This window comes from Crocodylus porosus, unplaced genomic scaffold, assembly GCF_001723895.1.
Source record: "Crocodylus porosus isolate Cpor-Errol unplaced genomic scaffold, CroPor_comp1, whole genome shotgun sequence".
Lineage (NCBI taxonomy): Eukaryota > Metazoa > Chordata > Crocodylia > Crocodylidae > Crocodylus > Crocodylus porosus.
Genome location: NW_017728937.1, coordinates 5,869,414 through 5,888,979, shown reverse-complemented (window position 1 = coordinate 5,888,979; position 19,566 = coordinate 5,869,414). Strand labels below are relative to the sequence as shown.

Here is a 19,566-nt window from a genome sequence, read left to right as displayed (position 1 = left end):
GGGGGGGGGGGCACGCACTCCCCAGCAGACCCAGAAGTGGACTGGAAATACTTCCATTCCACTTCTGGGTTCGCCACCAAGCACATTGAGGGCCCCCCGCACTCCTGTGGGACGCTCCATGGGCCCCAGCATCACAGTGTTCACATGCCGTGCTGGTATCTCGAGGTATGTACAAAAACCATTTAAACCTGTGTCTGTGTCTGTGTCTGTGTCTGAAATGCTGATTCTCTGAATCAGCATCAAATTTTCAGATTCGGATTCAGCCAAATCAAATCAGGGACAGCAATCCAAATCAACTAATCAAATCACTGTCCCCAGTTCGGGCCGAATCCAAATCCAAATCAAATAGGGCCTGCTTCACACACCCCTACTGATTAACTGTATCTTTGAAACAGCCCTTATTAGGTTTTAAGTACAAAAATATGTTCAGGCACAAAACAACTATGGTTCCCATATGCAGAAACTGATGAAAGTATTAAATACTGTTCTCCCTGGTCTGTGGTTTTCTCACTTTAATCCTTCACACATTTGCAGGATGCCTTTGTGGCTTTCCATCCTGACAAGGCACTGGTGAGAAAGTACATGACGCCATTGTTGATTGGGGAGCTGGCACCGGATCAACCCAGCATTGAGCCTCACAAAAATGTGAGTGTCCTGTAGCATGGATATAGGCCAGGGCCCCAAGGAGGCATGAGCAGGAGCTAACTATTATTCATATGGGTTTGTATTCATTTGCTGGCTTCCAGGACTCTCAGATGCAACACAGTTCCTTGCTTCTTGGTGTCATAGTCCCTGCTTTGGGAAAAGAGCCTTTGGGATTGTACTTTCCTCTACCTTGTAGCAAACTTGATTTAAAAGAATGGAGTAGTCATAGTGTAACTGTGACCCCTCTAAGTGAGCTAAATGCATCAGCCATGTCACCTAGTCAGAATCAGAAAGAATCCCTGGGAAACAAAATGGATCAGGTCTTCCCTTCCCACAGAGTATCTCTGAAGTCTCTAAGGTAAGCAGGGTATATAGGCTTATCTAATGGTAAATGTAGAAACCCTTTCTCCTGAAGGCTGCTGTGCTGTACAACCAGAGCAGAGAATATGGAATCATAAGACAATAAGAAAGTTGGGACTTCAAAAGTTCAGCTAGTCCGACTTCATTCTCAAGGCACTAGAGTTCTTGTCTCAACCATCCCAGATAAATATTTGCCTCGCCTGCACTTAAAAGTTTCTTATGATGAAGAGTCCACATCTTTAGGGGGTCTGTTCCAAAGCTCAATCAGTCTTACACTTAGAAAGTTAGTTAAAATCTTATCGAAATCTCCCTTATTGAAAAGCAACCATATTATTACTTCTGTCCCTTCTCATCACAGGGTACAACTGATTTCTGTCTTTTTTTAAACTCTTTTTGTATTACAGTTCAGTACAATGGGCTGTGAAATCCGTCTCATTTTTCTCTAAACTAAAACTCAGATCTTTCTTTCTTTCCTTGTATGTCATGTTTACTCCACTTCTAAGTAATTTTGTGGCTCTCTTCTCAATGTTTACAATTTCTCCACAACTTTCTTGAATCTAGTGTCTAAAATTGGATACAATACTTCAGGTGAGGCCTCCATCAGTGCTACTTGGAGTGGAAAAATCACTTCTATTGATACATCCCAGTAGACAATTACCTACCTACAAGGCATGTCTACATGAGAAGCTGACTGCACAGTAACCTGATACTGCATAATAACATCACATGGCAAAACCAGTGACACAATGCTACTGTGCAGTAGTATTAGGCTACTGAGCAATAGTGTCACAAAAAAGGCGATTGTCGGTGATGCTGCACAGTAACTTGGGTTACTGCATATTTATCTAGTAGTTGTTTATACAAGTGCTAAAGAAATGTGCAATAACCACTGCGCAGTAACGTCTCATGTAGATGCAGCTATAGTGTTGCCCTTCTGAGTCTCATCCAGCCTTCAATTCATTTAATGCCCACAGACTTTTTCAGACAAGGTTATTTGGATAAATGTGATATCTTTTATTAAGCCAGCTGAATAGTTGGAAAAATTGTTCTTTGCAAGCTTTCAGGCACAGGACAGGCACCCTTCTTCAGGCATAGGGAGAGTCTGCTGGTGCTCTCTCTAGGGTTAAATAGAAGCTTAATCCAATATGCAAAATGCAGATCTGTGAAAACGTGAAGTCAGAGGATTGGGGAGGTTCAGTCCTCTGGGAATGATGTTGTGTTTCTTGCATAGGCTTAAAAATTATGTCACTGCTGAGTTTGTCTTCTTTCTTCTTCATGTCAATATGGCTGCAACCGACACCCCCAAAACATGGAAGATATCAAATTTTGCCATTTGAAATGGAAACTTCACAACATGAAGAAGAAAGAAGCCAAACTCAACACTGACATATATATTTTCTATGTTACCCTTTTTGCTCACTGTACTAGTCTTATTAGCTTTCCCTCTCTAGTCAGTATGGGAGTCCCATCACCCACAGTCCATGCCCCATCCAGTTTTCATCATTTATGGAAGGTTTATAATACATGAGACACCCAAACAGTGATTCAGTAGGTAATCAAGGAATGAGGTGTGCAGGATATGATGATCCAGGAGCCATGTCAGAGCAACTGAGCCTGCTCAGTACCTGGAAACTAAAAATATCACAAACCACCAAAACACAGAGAAGGAACTCCCCCTGAATGCAATTTCCCCCTTGCCATTTTCTGCCCTGTTTAATGGCTGCTGATACCATTTTATCTCAATACTGTTTCTCCCCACAGAAATTGCTGGTACAAGATTTCCGAGAGCTGCGTGCCACCGTTGAGAAGATGGGACTTCTAAAACCCAATGGTCTTTTCTTCTTCCTGTATTTTTTGCACATTCTGCTGCTTGAAGCTGTCAGCTGGATCATCCTCTGGTACTTTGGAGTGTCCCCAGTGCCTTTCATCATCTCAGCAGTGCTGACAGCAACTGCCATGGTAAAGTTCACAGTATATTGTACATTGCTAGTGGCTAACCTTTTCTGCCACCCTATTAGGATCAGTATTACAATCCTACTCCTTTTGCTGATGGCTTTCCTACAGCCATGTACTTCCTGTGTTGCAATCACACTGTTAGAGTGGTTCCAGTAAAAGAACGTAAGTCAAAGTCATTGTAGTGACATCTCCCTTTAGCCCTTACCGTCTAAGAAAAATAGTAGTTAGCCATGCCAAAACTTGGACTCATGCCCTCCCTGAGTGCCACTCTGACCCCCTTCACTTGCCCGATCTACTGTCCTGCTCCCTGTCCGCTCTGCTGGTATGATTTCTGCTTCCTGCCCTATGTTTCCTGCATGATCTACTGCTATATTTTCTGCTTCTCCTCTATATGCTGCTATGCTGCCTTTCCCCTCCCTTATCTGTCACGTGCCACATACAGAGGCTGCCTGCGGGCCACCCCTGAACTAGGGGGATGGTGGTTAGGGAGGGTGGAAGAAGGAGGCTGAGACAGCACCATGGGAGAAGAGCCACCATGACTATGTTGAAAATAGACATCTCTCTAAATTGTCATTTTATTTTATAACTCTTATTTTTTATTGATGATTCCTTTTCTTTTCCAGGTCCAAAATGGTTTTCTGCAGCATGATTTGGGGCACCTCTCAGTTTTCAGCAAGCCCAAATGGAACCATTTGGGTAGCCACTTTGTGATGGGCTTTCTGCAGGTAAGTACCTGAACCAGAGAGTGTTCCCTGGAGCTTCAAGGACTGATTAAAAGGGGGAGGGGTCACTTGGGAGTCAGAAATGTCTTCTTGAGGGACTTCAACTGAATACACCAGGGAGGTGAGGAGGGTGTAACTCTCATGGGGAGACAAACCATGATGCCTGAAAGTGTTCTCTTCAGGCAGCTCTGTTTGTAACCTCTGGTCTCCCTTCTTGCAGGGGGGATCAACCAGCTGGTGGAAACATCTGCACAACCAGCATCACGCTAAGCCAAACTGCTTCCGCAAGGACCCTGATCTCAACATGCATCCCCTCTTGTTCGCTTTGGGAAAGAAGCTTTCCGTGGAGGTGAGCAGGGGAAGCTGCAGGAAACAACTTGGACTTCGGGGAGAATCCAAAGTTAGGAAGTTATTGATGGTCAGGTACCGAACTCTAGTAATTAAAACATGAGAGAAACTGTTGCATCTGTATATCAGATATGTTGGGAAAGGTCCAGTGGGTAGATGGACTTGATATTTAAGATCTCACTGAATCTTGGATGACACAGGGAGATGAGATGAAGAAAGACTGGAAAGGATTGGGTGGAGATCAATAAAGGAAAACATTAGGAAGCGAAAAGAAAAACAGCTGTTAATTTTATATGGCCGAGCAATAATATCTGTACTAAAGATATAATACTATTTCAGTTGACATGTCCAAATAGCACTTTTCCAGTTACATGAATGCTGTTCTGGGAACTTAATGACATTTAAAAATCTTATTACTGGGCCTGATGCTCCGCTGAGCAAACTTGCAGATAACACAAAACTGGGAAGGATTACAAAAACATTGGATGGACAGGAGCACAATTAAAAAAAATTCTGATAAATTGGGAAGCTGGGCTGGGGTCAGTAGGATGGAATTCAGTGCTGACAAGTGCAAAGTGCTACACCTCAGGAAGAATAATCAAAAACACTAATACAAAATGGATGAAAACTGACTGAATGGCAGCACTGCAGAGAAGAATCTAACAGTCCTGGTGCATTACATATACAACATGAACCTGTGGTCTGATGCAGCTGTAAAAAAGGCAAATGTAGTTTTGAGTGACATCAACAAGAGCTTTAGATGTAAGACTGTAACAGCACAGGGTGCTCTCTTACCTACAGCGGCCTAGGCAGCAGCCAGGCAGCCTACAGCTGGCTGTAATCCCAATCAGGCACTGATGCCTGATTGGGGAACAGGGCCCACCTGGAGTATATAAGGGCTGGGTGCCTGAACTACAAGGCAGCAGTTTGCTGCTACCAGCTGAGGAGGCAACATCTGGTTGGGCTGCTTCCTGGAACACCTTGGGGGTAAGGGCTGGGGCTATGGGGAAGGAGGAGGCCACATGGTCCTGGGTGTGACCTAAAACTGCACCCTGATGGGGAAGGGAGGTGTGGTAGTGCTACCTGTGGTGGGGTAGCTCCCCAAAAATGCAAGACCAGTTACCTCCCTGATGAAAGGCAAGTAGGGGCATCTGAAAACCCCAGCCCCCACATCCCTGGTGAGTGAGACCTGAGACAGGGGGAGACCAGGCTCACTGCAAGCAGTGAGGCAGGGCCCAGGCCAGGTGGATTGACCTGTGGCAGCACCCAGTTTCACAGCAGACCCTGAGCACATTATGGAGTGAGGTGTTAGGCTCGAGGAGAGATGGGGCTTGTAGCCCTAGTCCCATTGTGGGGGGTTTGGAGCCCAGTGTGGGGGTCTGGGGCCCAAAGATATACAGAGTGGGTGATGCCCCGGGATGGGGCTTGGAGCCTGGGGACAGGGCTTGGATCTGGGAGAGGTCTGTGGCCTGGGAATGGGGGCTGAAGCATGAGGACGAGGCGTGGAGGCAGAGGACTGGGAGCTCAGTATATGTAGAGATGATGATGAGGCAGGGTGTTAGGCCAGGAAACACCTGTGAGGCATGGGACATGTCAAAGGGAGGTTGGTGAGTGTACAGAGGCCCTTGTCACCAGGGCAGGTAAAAGGCAGCTTTCTGCCTGATTAATATCAGATAATTAGAACATCAAGGCGTGGCAGGCGAGAGATGGGCAGGTGGTTAGCCCAGAAACCAGTGGGTGAGCCTGTATTGAGATTGGTCCCAAGACACCCACTTGTTACAAAGACACAGGAGGTGATAATCCCTCATTAATTAGCACTAATTAGGCCTAATCAAGAATACTGTGCACAGTTTTGGCTTCCACACTTTATAAAAGATATGAAGAAATTAATGAGAGGCCAAAGGCAGGCAACAGAAATCCTGAAGGGCTTGGAAGGCAAGCAATATAGATAAAGACTTACAGAAATTATGATTTTGCAGATTTTACAAAATCCAGCATTGCCTGCAAAAGTGAGCAATACCTGTGAAATCCACAGGAGAAAAAATAGAAAACTCACTGGAAATAAAATGCTGACGCCCCAAAGGAAGCCAGCAATCCTCAAGGTGTCGCAGCAGCTCACTGGGGTGGGGAAAGGGGACTGCCCACTTGAAAGGCTGCTGCCAATATGGCTGCTGCCCCTGCCCCTTGCCCCTGGTTGTTTGCTAGGGCTGCTTGCCATTTGGTTCTGTCCCTCTCCACCAATCAGCAATGAGGGACAGCCAGCTCTCACTAGCCAATCAGTGATGAGGGGTGAGGGCCAGTGAGGGGGCCTCAGCCAGAGGCATGAAGGGCCCCACAATGCTCCACCCACAAAATGGCTGCCAGGTCTTGCAATCTGTGCACAAAATCAGCAGACAGCCACTGTGAATTAAGTAGATTCCCACATATAAGAAGCTGAAAGAAATAGGCATGTTTATCATGCAGAAAAGGCAATTAAGAGGGAATATGATAGCAGTCTTCAAATATCTGAAGGTCTGTCGTGAAGAGTGAGTACACCTCTTTCTCTGTCATTGCAGAAAATAGGATGCATAGTGATGGTCTAAAATTGTGACAAAGTAGGATTAGGCTGGACATCAGGAAAAAAAAAATCTTCATTGTTCATAACAGCGAGGCAGTGGATTAGACTGCCTAGGGATGTGGCAGAATATCCTTCATGTGAGATTTTCAAGAAGAGTTTAGAAAAACATTGACCATGGATGATCTCAGGGTAAGAATATCTGGTGTGTTCTCTGAAGAGCAACTGTTGGAAGTCCAGGATCCCTCATATGGATTACTAGGAGATCAGAAGAAGGGTTCTGCTGTCTAGAGCTGGTGGAAATTGGAAAGACCTATACTCAACAGCAGGAGAATGAAGCGGAGCTCACAGCTGACTTAGTTATGAAAGATTGAAAGAGTTGGGATAAGTTAATGGAGAGATAGTATGACAGAACAGAGAGTGCTGGCTCTCCAGTTAAGGTGATTTCATAGATTTCACAGACATTAGGGCTGGAAGGGACCTCGGGAGATCATCGAGTCCAGCCCCCTGCCCCAGGAACAAGAAGTCAGCTGGGGTCAAAGGATCCCAGCAAGATAAACATCCAAATGTCTCTTAAAGGAGTCCAGAGTAGGTGCTTGCACCACCTCCGATGGCAGGCTGTTCCAGGCCTTGGGGGCTCAGACTGTAAAGAAGTTCTTCCTTATGTCCAGCCTGAAATGGTCTTGGAGAAGTTTGTGACTGTTTGACCTTTTCATCCCTTGGGACGCTCTGGTGAACAGACATTCCCCCAGATCCTAATGTACACCCCTTATATACTTATAGGCAACCACCAGGTCCCCCCTGAGCCTGCAGGCTGAAGAGTCCCATGGCTCTCAACCTCTCATCATAAGGCCTGCTCTCCTGCCCTCTGATCATACACATGGGTCTTCTCTGGACTCTCTCAAGCTTCTCCACACCCTCTTTTAAATTGTGGAGCCCAGAATTGGACACAGTACTCCAGCTGCAGCCTCACTAAGGCCAAGTACAAGGAAACAATGGCATCCTGGAATTTGCTTGAGAAGCATCTACGGATGCAAGCCAGAGTTTTTTGCTTGCGTTACCAGCTGCAGCATCACATTGGTGGCTCATGTTCATCTGGTGGTCAGTCATGATCCCCAAGTCCATTTTGGCTGTGGTGCTAGCAAGTGTAGCACTGCTGAGCCTATAAGTACGCTGCAGGTTTTTCTTCCCAAGGTGTAGTAACTTGCATTTTCCGGTGTTGAATGCCATCAGGTTTTCGTCCGCCCATTTTCTGAACCTGTCAGGGTTGGCCTGGATCACCATCCTGTCCTCGGGTGTGGACGCTTTACCCCAAAGTTTGGTGTCATCATCAGTCCATAGACTTCTTGAGTCAGAGCTCATCCACGCATATGAGGAAGCTTTGTGACCATTCAGATTTGGCTGAGTGCTCTTCCCATGAGATGTCTGGGTAGTTGAAGTCTCCCATGACAACCATGCACCGGAAGCATGCAACCTCAGCCAGTTTCTTGGTGAACTCCTGGTCGAGCTCTTGATCTTGGCTAGGAGATCTGTAGTAGATTCCTACTATTGTGTCCCCTGTGCCATGTTCATCATGGATTTTAATCCAGAGAGTCTCCAGTTGTCTACTCTGGGTGCCAATGTCAGCTTGCAGGGACGTGTAACTTTTCTTGACATAGAGAGAGAAACACTCGCCCCTTTTGTCTACACAATCTCTCCTGTACTAGGTATAGCCATCTATACCTGTGGACCAGTCATAGGTGGAGTTATCCTTATGATGTCATAGTCATTCTTGTTTAGCAGGAAGACCAGTTCCTGCTGGTTATTCCCCAAGCTCCTGGCATTGGTGTACAGGCATGTAAGCATCCCACTGGGGGCCCTTGTTTTCCCTACACATCATTCTGGGGCTGGGTTCCCTTGAGTGCCTTAGCCTGCTGATGAATATATGGAGCTATATTTGATGTCCCTGGGTTGCAGTATAGAGTGGAGACTTCTTTTTTCCCATGTTTCTGGGCTCTGCTGGGGCCTGGAAGGAATTTTTTCCCCTTCTGTTTCTAATGGTGTCTGGAACTTTTTCACCTTCCTCAAAAGTATTAGGGGCAGCCAAGACGGGATTTTTGACTGAGGTGTGCCAGTACCCTTGGTGAGATTTAAAACCCTCTGCAGTTCCTAGTTACAGGATCTTTCTCCTCTAGCATGAACCATGTGGTTTCTAGCATGAACCATGTAGTTTTTGCCTTTCTCTGTTGTGGGGGCATGGTCCTCTTGGATTGCTTGATTCTATATTTAGCAGCTACATCCCGTCCTTACAGCAGCAGGACACTGACAGTGTCTTGGCTATTTTAGACACTGCCTGGCAGTTGTGTGATAGGACTGTTTGTGTAGTTTGAAGAATAGGTTAGAAAAACACTTTCATAGGATAGTTTAGACAGGGATGATTCTGCCTTGGGCAGATGATTGAACTATATGACTGCCCTACTTTTCTATGATTATATGATTCTGTTCAATGTGGCTGAACAAACACACATGGTTATTGAGCACACTTGGTCAGCTTCACTCTGTCTTTACAGGTACGTAGCTCCACACATACATACCTGAGCATAAGCCCTGAAATTGTAAACCAGGAAAAAATAGAAGGAAAAGGGCCTTGAATCTGCACCTTCTAGGCACATTTCCTTGAACCACAGGTTAAGTCTTAGTGGGCACATCTACATGTGGGCTTTAATGCACAATAGCCTATTCTACTGCACATTAAAGTGGTGCATTGAAAACCATGCTAATGTGCAGTAGAATACACTACTGTGTATTGTTACCTAAAAAGTATGCACTTACACCATAAATGCACATAAAGCTGCACTAATGTGTAATTTAGTACCTCATATTGGAGGTACTCAATTTAATGAGCATTACTAAAAGTGTATTAATACACATGTAGATGCGCCCAGTTGGAGCCATCTCCAGGCCTCTTGTTGAAGCTGAGCCACTGCATCTTGCATTTAATAGTAATTGAAAAAAAAATGGATGAAAAGAAGGGAGCAAGTGACCAAGTAAAACTAAGGGTCACTTACATTCTAAGTCGTACATGCTCAATAACCATGTAAATGCTTCTGTTTGCACACTGAGCATGGAACAGAACCACAAGATCCTTCTGAATTGTATCAAAGTACCTTTTGGGCACCTAAAGGGAAACAGGATTCTACCATAATACTTGGGTCCCCACTCTCTTTCCATTTGAAGAGCTTATTGAAATGGCTTATAACCTTCTTAGCTGCATGCCCCAAAATAAATTTATCCAGTGCAGTCTTTGTTCAAAGGTAACTATTTTCAGAAAGTTTTACGAAATAAAAATAATTTGTCCTTGTCTGCAACAAAGTCTTCATGTGGGTGAGTTCCATGCTCGTCCATCTGTCATGACCAAATGGGGGAGAAAGGTATGGCCTGAATTGCTTCTATGTCCACTCCTTTGGTAGCTCCGGCAAGGATTAGCATCTCCCTTAAACAGGTGACAGCCAATGCATTTTATACCCTTTCTTCTTGCCTCTGCATTGTCTAGCACTCCTCTGTCTACATCTCCACAAGGCTAAGATTTTTTCTCTTAAGGAAAAGTTGCACATTACACTTGGACCATACTAACTCTGGAATGTTAAGCTATGCTAAAGTTAGTTAGATGTTTTGTTTTTAGTATACAATTTGTTTTTAATAAATTATTCATTAAAGTAACTTCTGAAAGACTTTGTGCATGCTGCCCTCAACAGCTCAGCAAAAACTTGTTTAAATGGCCTGCCAACCGAAAGAAATGTCAACCAATGTGTTGAGAATTAATCTGTTTCTTGCCTGCACTGCTCTGACTTGCCACTAGATGGCTGGTGAGTAGCGGTACCACTAGCTGCCAGGACACCTGGGCTCTATTGCTGGTTGCATCTCCCTGAAGTTAGCTTGTGGTAGGGTAAGTAGCACAGCTCAGAGTTTTAACACTTGCATGAAGGAGTGTCACACTGAGATGCTAAGTGGGCACTTAACACAAGTCAACAAGCTTTAATGTGACAATGCTCATGCTTTAAGATGCTCATGCTTTAAGTGTCCTTAGTATGGTCACTTAAAACATGTTTAAGATGCTCATGCTTTAAGATGCTCATGTTTAAGATGCTTATGCTTTAAGTATCTTTAGTATGGTCACTTAAAGCATGTTTAAGATGCTCATGCCTCAAGATGCTCATGTTTACGATGCTCATGCTCTAAGTGTCCTTAGTATGGTCTAAGTGCAATGTATAACTCCAGTCTTGGAGCTCTCCAGGCAAAGCTCTAGTCTTTGTGTGGAATTAATTTGAAGGACTTTATGGAAGGGCTAGAAATAAGAGATAGGGTAGAAAATTTGTCCATTGATGCCTCTGGCAAGAAGTGGGAGGACAGATGAGAGAAACTAATAAATGAATATAAGATTAAACTCCACAAAGACCTAAGGCCACTGCCCTGAGCAAGTACACATTGCACTCTATGTATCAGTTTGAAGAAACCTCTTGTTTCTGATACGGGACCAACAAGGTGATTGGAATTAGAACCGGGAGGTAGTTGAGAGGGTCACTGGAGCAGTGCTGTAAAGTGCATGTTGGGTGGCTCTAGCCCTGCTGACCAACCATCTTCCCCTCTTCTTTCACAGCTTGGAAGGAAGAAGAAAAAATTCATGCCTTATAACCACCAGCACAAGTACTACTTCATCAGTGAGTATCTCTGCTTCCCCAGTTACCTCAGCTTCCCAAATTAATTCCTCCTAGTAGGCAGGAGCCAAAGACAGAATTTCCCTTTCCCTGGAAAACTTTGTGCCACTGCTATCTGTCCCTGGGCACACCCCTGCACATGTGTTCTGGCACATGGCAAAGTGACCTGGGTGCAATAGGAGAGGCTGGGGCCAGCACCTGCGATGGCCCCAACAACCTTACCTGAGGTCCTAGGGGCCTCCCAGAGTGGCAGCAGTGCTGAGCCAACCACTCAGAGCCTCACCAGCAGCCATTGTGTAGATGAGAGAAGAGCTGCTGTGCCCACAGTAGGGCATATAGTGGCTGGCCAAGCTATTGTCTGCACAAGGGAATATTGCAGGATAAAAGTGAATGCTACATATGCCAGTTAAATGGTATGACAGGACCAGCCCCTGCAGGTAGCAATATTGACACTAGTAGTCCCACCAGTCCTGCCCCACTCCAGCTTCTTGGTGTATTTCATTTAACATGCCTTGATGTAAGGGTTTTCAAAGCTAGGCAGCTTCTCCTAAGCCCTAGAGCAGTTGTGGCCTTCAGCCTTCCCCATAGCCACACCCATACCTCCATGGTCTTACTCTGGCTTCATTCACTGATCTCTCTGGCTCTGTCCATTTGTCAGTTCACTCAGCCTGCAAAGCCTCTGGCCCTAGTAAAGTTTTACCTATTCCTTAGGCCACTGGTCCCATCTTAGCTTCAGCCTCTCTGCCCAGGCTCTAGCCTCTTGGCCTTATCCTGTTTCTGGGCCTCCAGCACAGTCTTGGCTTCAGCCCTTTTGCCCAGGCCTTAAACCTCTCTGCACTCCTCCCCAGCACCCTGCTGTGTGGCCTCTGAAGCACCCCTGTACCACAATCCAAATCTCCAGTAAGAAAAAAGAAACACCAGCAAACTGTCTCAAAATAAAACACTTAAACCCCACTCTGGGTCACTGCGCTGCTGCAGAAGTCTTGTCCAATTTAGTGGTCCCCTCCCAGCCTTTGCTGTTGCTAGTTTGATGGCATCTGGCCCTGTTTCAGCTGCCCACTGATTGCAGCCTCCACTGTGCTGACCATTCACTCACTCACTCACAGTAACAGGGTCCAATGATCACTGTTACAGATGGTTCTAGGCTCTAATAGACTACTAAATCACAGGATCACAGAAAATTAGGGTTGGAAGGGATCTCAGAGGTCATCTAGTCCAACCCCCTGCTCAAAGCAGGACCAGCCCCCACTACACCATCCCAGCCAAAGCTTTGTCTAGCCAGGTCTTAAAAACCTCCAAGGATGGAGATTCCACCACCTCTGTGGATGAGGACAGCTTATTGTCCACTGTAATCCTCAGGTCCTTTTTTACAAGAGCTGCTGCCCAGTCAGTCAGCCCCCAGCCTGTACTGGTGCATGGGATTGTTGCATCCTAAGTGCAGGACTTTGCACTTGTCCTTGTTGAACCTCAGGAGATTCCTTTTGGCCCAATCCTCCAATTAAATAAGTCAGTGTCTTCGAATAGCAAATAGGGAGCACCACAGCTTTAGCTTCCATCAGCTTTCACTAGTAACTGTAACTGAGGAAAAGCAAACTAGACTAAACTTGTCTAACTAGGAAGATTTTTACTCATTCCTGTGGCATGCTCTCTGTCTCTCTCTCTGGTTACTGTCATTTCTTCCTCAAGGGGATTTACTTGCTGGCTTCATCATGCCTTGCAGAGAGTAATAAATGCAACAGAGTAGGAACTGTTTCATTTCCAGTGAGTTCTGTCCTAAACACGGTGCAGTCCCAAGCCCAGCTTGGACTTTTAGGAGCTACCACAGTCTTGATTTCTAATGACATTGCCTATATCTGTGTCTTGTTGCTACCTCCTTCCTGGCACAACTTTGTCCCCTTGAAGGGCCTGTAGAAAACAGAGGCAAGAGTTTTCTGGCCTTTCCAAGGAAAGGCAGAAGCAAGTCTAGTGAGTAATAATTATACCAAAAACTTTCTCCCATGGGCTTTTTTTCTTAAGGCTGCTTCACAGGCTCCTATCTCATGCACTAACTAGAATCCCTGACCTTCCAAAGCATTCTTCCCCAGTCCCTTTCAAACCCAGCCATTTGGCCACTCAGATTTCCCCTTTAAAGGTGGAGTATATGATCCAAAGATGTAACAAGTACCTGTTTCCTATTTTTTTCATGTCCTCTTCCAGCAATGCCTCCATTCCTGATTCCTGTCTATGTCACATTTCATATTGTGTTCAAGGCAATCCAGAGAAAACAGTGGGTGGTAAGTACTGAATATCACAAGTTAAGATGCTCAAGAAGCTTTAAAAAAGATGGAAGCATATGAGGACTATTGCCCTGAAAACATTCTTTTGACAGTGGCTACCTAATTTGTGAACTTGGGATAAAGCTAATCTATAAAAACCTGTATTCACCTGAGACTCACCTGAAGACCAATATCCCACCCTAAGTAGCTACTAGAGACTGGGGCTGGGATCTCCAAGACATGGTTCTGGCCTGGGTGATGCATGCTGCATATATACTATGACTGCTACATAAATACAGGGTTTTAATTCCTCCATGAGAAAAATGCATTTGATCGTGCTTTCTGGTCACTATATCCACTGGACAAGCACCATGTCCCTAACTTAGATCCTGTGATGATATCACCCTATTATAAACTTTTCTCCAAACTGCTCCTTTGAGCATCCAGACTATTTTAATAAACACTCACAAGTAACAGTGCTGGGAGTGAGTTGTACAGAAGGGAAGGATAAAGGGGAACTGCAGTGAGAGGTACATTGGTTGATTTCTGGGAGGCTGGTATTCATGAGGATGAATGGGCATTGCATTTTGTAGCCTGTAAGAATTGTGGGAAATGTTTCCTTGAGATGGAGAAGAATTATCTTTATTAGGTGGTTTAGCATTCATTTCCTTGCTTTTGTCTCAGGAGAGGTGTGGGTATGTGTGCACCGGTCTTCTTGGTGTTATAACAAAGTATTTTGAGCATTAATTAATGCTTGTTTAGTACTGTGAAGAGGTATATTATGACAGGTTGGTCATTTCCACTCAGTGGATGCCTTGGTCAGCTTTCAGTTTCAAGCAAATGTGAATGAAACCTACACAAAATGTTGGTATGCAAAATATATGCATTCTTCCCAGTTGTACTTTTTAGCGTAGTACTGGGGATTCAGAGTTGGGGCAACAACTGCAACAGCAAGTGATTTGCACAAATGACTATCAAGGGTTTGCTCTCTTTTAGTTGTTGTATGGTACTCATGGTGATGGGCACAATTTTACTAAATACAGCAGGTACAGAGTGAATGACCTCTAATGTGCATGCTGATACAGGATAGTGTTTGGCAGCTGAAGCGCTGCAATGCAGAATTGTCCAGCTTGTAAACACAATCCTCAATGGTGTTGAAACTGGGGGCCCTCTGGATCCAACCTCAAGCGCCAGATGCAAAGGAAAATGTCAGCAGAATCCAGCAGACTCTAAGACCCAGGAGGAAAAAAGGGAGAATGACTAAATGTTACTTTTCTCCATCTCCTCTTTGGCAGGACCTGGCCTTTTCGCTGAGCTTTGTCATCCGATTCATTCTCATGTACAAGCCCATACTGGGGGTGATGGGTCTCCTTATGTTTCATGAGCTGGTCAGGTAACATTTCTTGACACACCAACCCTGGCTCTGCCAGCTTCTTTTCCATGTTCTGCTTTGTCTGTTTATCTGCTTCTCCCTCCCCCTTTTTACTCTGGCCTTCCTCCTCCCCTGTATGGCCACCCAATCTGACTAATTTTCCCCATCTACTTCCTTTTCCTCTACTGAGAGTAGCCTCTGTAGCATTCAGCAGACACTTCTGTGATTTGCTGTGCTATGAGTAGTGTGGGAACTGCAGCTTCTCCATTTGTCATGAAAACAGTTCCATTCACACTAAAAGAAGTTTGGATTTAAGGATGTTGTCATCAATCAAGGTGATGCTTGTCATTCGTCAACAACTGATGCTGCCAAAGCACATGGCCAGCAGAGACCAGCAGCATCATTAAAGCCATTTGTGGGATTAGGAGAGGTATGTGCACGTTTTATCAGCTTGGGCAGGCTCTGGATCAGTGACTGTTTTGTGTGTTTGTTTGTACAGAGTCCTGCAGAGTACCTGGTTTACTTGGGTCTCACAAATGAACCACATCCCCATGAACATTGATTACGATAAGAACATGGACTGGTTCACTACCCAGGTACAGCTTATCTCCTCTCTGGCCACAACCTCACAGATGGTTCTGTCCGTGATTGTTGTTGGATAGCAAGGCTGTTGGATTGGGACTGACATGAAGACTGTAGCAGGCCCAAGGAAAGTATTTTGGATCAAATCCTCTTCCATATCTAATTTTTTTTTATGGCCACAGGAAAAATGACACCTGCAGCCAGAGGACAGCAATCCTAATCTACCCAAGATTACAGAGTTCTCTTAGGATATAAACAGACTGTGCCCTGGCACAGCTGATCTTTTCCATTGGATGAAACACACGTTGCCCATTGTCCCACAGGGTTGGGCACTTACCACTTCCGGGAGCAGCCATTTGCCTGATCCTGTGGGACAACACTTAGGGCATGCTTCTGCAAATGGGGGAACCCAAGGTTTCCCTGCTAGCAGAAGCACACCTAGGGAATCTCTGAGCATGCTTCTGCTAGGTGGGAAACCCAGGGTTCCCCCATGTGTAGAGATGCATCCTAAATCAGATTCACCAGTTATGTATCTGCAAACAAGGGAACCTGGTAAGGCATTCCCGGGGCTTCAAGGGCCCAATTCTGCATGGCCCATGATGGGAATTTCCAGGGAATGTGGGATTGGGCCCCTGAAGTCTTGGGACTACTTTCCTGGGGCAACTAGAGACCACAGGGAGGTCTGGGCTGCCTGTGCTCTCCTGCCTTAAGGAAAATTGATGTCTGCTGCAACATTGCAGTTAAAACCATGCCACATATGTTGCAGCCACAAATTATGGATTTGTAGGGCAACAAGGGACATGTCTACTAGAAGTAGATCCATTTTCTTGGCCTTTGTGTCACCATAAAGATTGTTATGGTGGCACCAAGACAGTGTCTGTTTATACCCTGAATTTCATAACGGGCAATCCTGCTGACTATCAGCAAAGAGAGCCCTGCAATGAGATGAAGGAGATCTGGAATCTGGCCTCTCCTTCCAGCCCGTATTCCCAGTTACATTTGTCTATTTTGTATTGCTAGTCATTGGATAAGAGCAAAAGCAACATTAAGACAACATGTTCTGAAAGAGTAGCAAAATCAGGGCTTCTACTTTCCCAGGGCAACCCCATCTTTTTCTATACACAGAGTGGATATTCCTCTTATGCTCTGTACTTCAGGTCCTCTTGACAGACCAGTGGTTCAGATTCAACAGGAGGGTTGAAGCTTGCTTTCAGCAATGCCTAGCCCTTTCCCTGACACGTAGAGGATATTGCTGGGCAATGGAAGATTTAGTACTGATCCCCTGTCGTTGGGTAACCAATAACCCAACTCCTATTTCTTGCACAAGTGCACTAACCTTGGATGTTTGTGATTTCCTTTCATGTAAAACAGTTGATTGTCATGAATATTCTGCAGCTAACAATTTGGGAATTTACAAAGAGCACTTTTCAGATGGATTCAGGTTGAACAGAGTATAAGTGGAGCTGCATGCCTCAGTGGAACAGTTCACAGCATACTTACAAAGATAAAGAAAATACAAATAAGGAATCTGTACATTCTAGTGGCTTGATAACTGCTGCACAGCACGGAATGAGACTGCGCAGTGGTTAAAATCCCTAAATACTTTGTAAATACCACTTAGTAGATCGATACTTGGCCATTAGAAACGGCTGATGAAAAAATATTTGGAAAAAAAAAAGCCTGATCTGAGGCATCCTTGCATAGTTCCCTTTACTCACAGATCCCTTATAACTAGTGCAGGACAGAAGACTGAGAACCCTGGGGGAGAGGTAGAAACTGGATTACCAGTATTGACACTAACATTTACAATATTGCTCTTACTTTACTCTCTTCGATTTCCAGCTCCAGGGAACATGCAATGTGCATCCATCCCCATTCAATGACTGGTTCACTGGACATCTGAACTTCCAAATTGAGCATCAGTAAGTATGGGACCCAGGAATTGGGCAGGAAAGGGGTAGGTCCCAGTGAGAAGGTTGCAATCTTTAGAGAGAACTAGTTGAGGTGGCCTTGTGCAGAAATGAGATTTTCCTTGTAGTCCCTGTGAATACAGATCTTGGAGGAGGAGCTAAAATAAAATGGGGGACCAGTTTATGTTCCTGGAGAAGGGAGAGATCCCTGTGAGCCTGAAAGAAAAACCAAGGTCCCAATGAAACTTTCTCTCTTTCTCTACTCCCAGCCTTTTCCCTACAATGCCTAGACACAATTACTGGAAGGTGGTTCCCTTGGTGAAGTCCCTATGTACTAAACATGGCATTGAGTACCAGTGCAAGTCCCTGATCACTGCCTTTGCAGACATTGTGCGGTAAGAACTGATTGGAAGATTCATTACACTATTAGATGGGCAGCAGCAACAGTACAGTAAATGGGAGTCAAGGTGGACAGCTGGAGAGAGGGCGAAGATGAGCTGGATGCAGTGGATGGAATGGGACTGTATGTTTGAGGGAACAAGGAGTATTACGTAGAGCCTTTCATATCTCACTCACCACCTACAGTCTAGTAGTTCTTAGCTTACAAAACCTACATATGGAATTGGCAGTTTGCTGAAATATGCCAGTAGCTCAGATGTGTTCAGTTTAACCAAGAACACAGGGTAGTTTGAGAAACCTAACGGAGATAGGTAAAGGAGCACCAAAAGAGAAGTGAAATACAGTGTTGAGATTTGCAAGATAATGTATGACTGAAGGAAACATTGATATACAGTTTTAGGGATTCCAAATTAACTGTGCCAGCTCAAGAAAAGACCTGTATATCCTTGTGGATGGCCCACTGAAAGGTCATGCTGGGTGCCCACAAGCAGTCAGGAAACAACCAACTGTCCGTATGTATGAGGTATGAGACAGAGAGGATAATAGTAACAATACTAAAATGCCATTATTTAAATCCCAGGGATGCCCTTCATTTAATTTGTTTGCTGCTGGTAAATGTTATCTCAGAGTTACGTTTTAAAATATACTTCATAAAATGGATGTTCTGGTTGCAAAGTCAAGCACATAAAAGTTAAGACTACAGCAGTGTAGCTCTGCCTTTGTGTAAGACCATAATTTTATAATTTTAATTACTTGGTCTGCTTCTCTCTTTCTCTCTCTCTTGCAGCTCTCTGAAGGAGTCAGGGGAGCTCTGGCTAGATGCCTATCTGCATAAATAACAGTGGTATCATGTAAGGGAACTTCATATAAAGGAGCTGCTAGAAACAAAAGGAATCCTGTCTTGTTAGCTACCACCACAGTACAAACCAAATGTCTTGACTAGTGGAACAGGTTTGCTGAAGAAGTTTGGTCCCAGGAATAAAAGTTGTCTTTTTTTTTAATATATTTTCCTTCCCATGCTTCTGCCTTTTATTTCCTTTCCAGCTCAGCAATCAGGGCTGTCTTCTTGTTCTCCATTTGTATAGCACCTGGTACAAAGGCATACTGCTGTCTGAATGGGATTCCGGGCATGCTGTAGGAATCAAGATAATACTACAGGGCAAAAAGACACTATTGTGTGTCTTTGTGCACATTTGTGCAGCAGTAAAGTAGATGTCAGATGTACCAGGGAGAAGGGGGTTGGGGCCTGGACCTGCAGGTTTGCTTATGTATTTAATTCTCACTTTCCAAACCATAAATTGTTGTCCTAGCTCCTTTGGTCTCTTTTACTCTAGAAACTCTTTGTAGTAGGGAATGGGCCTTAGCAGACTGCCTTAATAAAATATTTCATTTGTCATATTTGTGGAAACTTGCCAGTTCCATCCCTCCATGAAGGAGCCTTGCATGGCTTTGTCTTCATGCAGGAGTTATGTCACCTTTGACTAGCACAATTCAGTGCATCCTCCCTTGGCATATGTAAACCACTTCCTTCACTGAGCTCACAGTTTGACCCTGCCTTGCTCTCAAACCAAGTCCACAGCAGTTTCATTCAGCAGTACTATTGCAGGCAGCTGAGTTTTAGGGGAAATTCTGAGAGACCTCACTTATCTGGCTTGTAGAGTGGGAAGATTTTCTGCACCCTACAGTGTCCCTGGTGTCCACTTTGATGGATTCCTGGCTGGTCAAGGTAATGGGAAAAGACATCTACTGTGGGCTAGATCTTATTCCAT

At 44.8% G+C, this 19,566-nt stretch overlaps 1 protein-coding gene across 1 annotated transcript in view; it reads left to right on the top strand.

Annotated features, from left to right (window-relative positions):
* The window catches only part of LOC109318222 (fatty acid desaturase 1-like), a 23,503-nt gene extending 4,474 nt beyond the window's left edge, over positions 1-19,029 (top strand). The window contains exons 2-12 of the mRNA XM_019547335.1: positions 535-645; positions 2,767-2,964; positions 3,585-3,686; positions 3,904-4,032; positions 11,222-11,282; positions 13,476-13,552; positions 14,830-14,927; positions 15,406-15,502; positions 17,331-17,410; positions 17,668-17,793; positions 18,585-19,029. Of these exons, the coding sequence (XP_019402880.1) occupies positions 535-645; positions 2,767-2,964; positions 3,585-3,686; positions 3,904-4,032; positions 11,222-11,282; positions 13,476-13,552; positions 14,830-14,927; positions 15,406-15,502; positions 17,331-17,410; positions 17,668-17,793; positions 18,585-18,636 (1,131 nt within the window). The 3' untranslated portion in view covers positions 18,637-19,029. The remainder of the gene's footprint in view (positions 1-534; positions 646-2,766; positions 2,965-3,584; positions 3,687-3,903; positions 4,033-11,221; positions 11,283-13,475; positions 13,553-14,829; positions 14,928-15,405; positions 15,503-17,330; positions 17,411-17,667; positions 17,794-18,584) is intronic.
* The last annotated feature ends 537 nt before the right edge of the window (positions 19,030-19,566 follow it).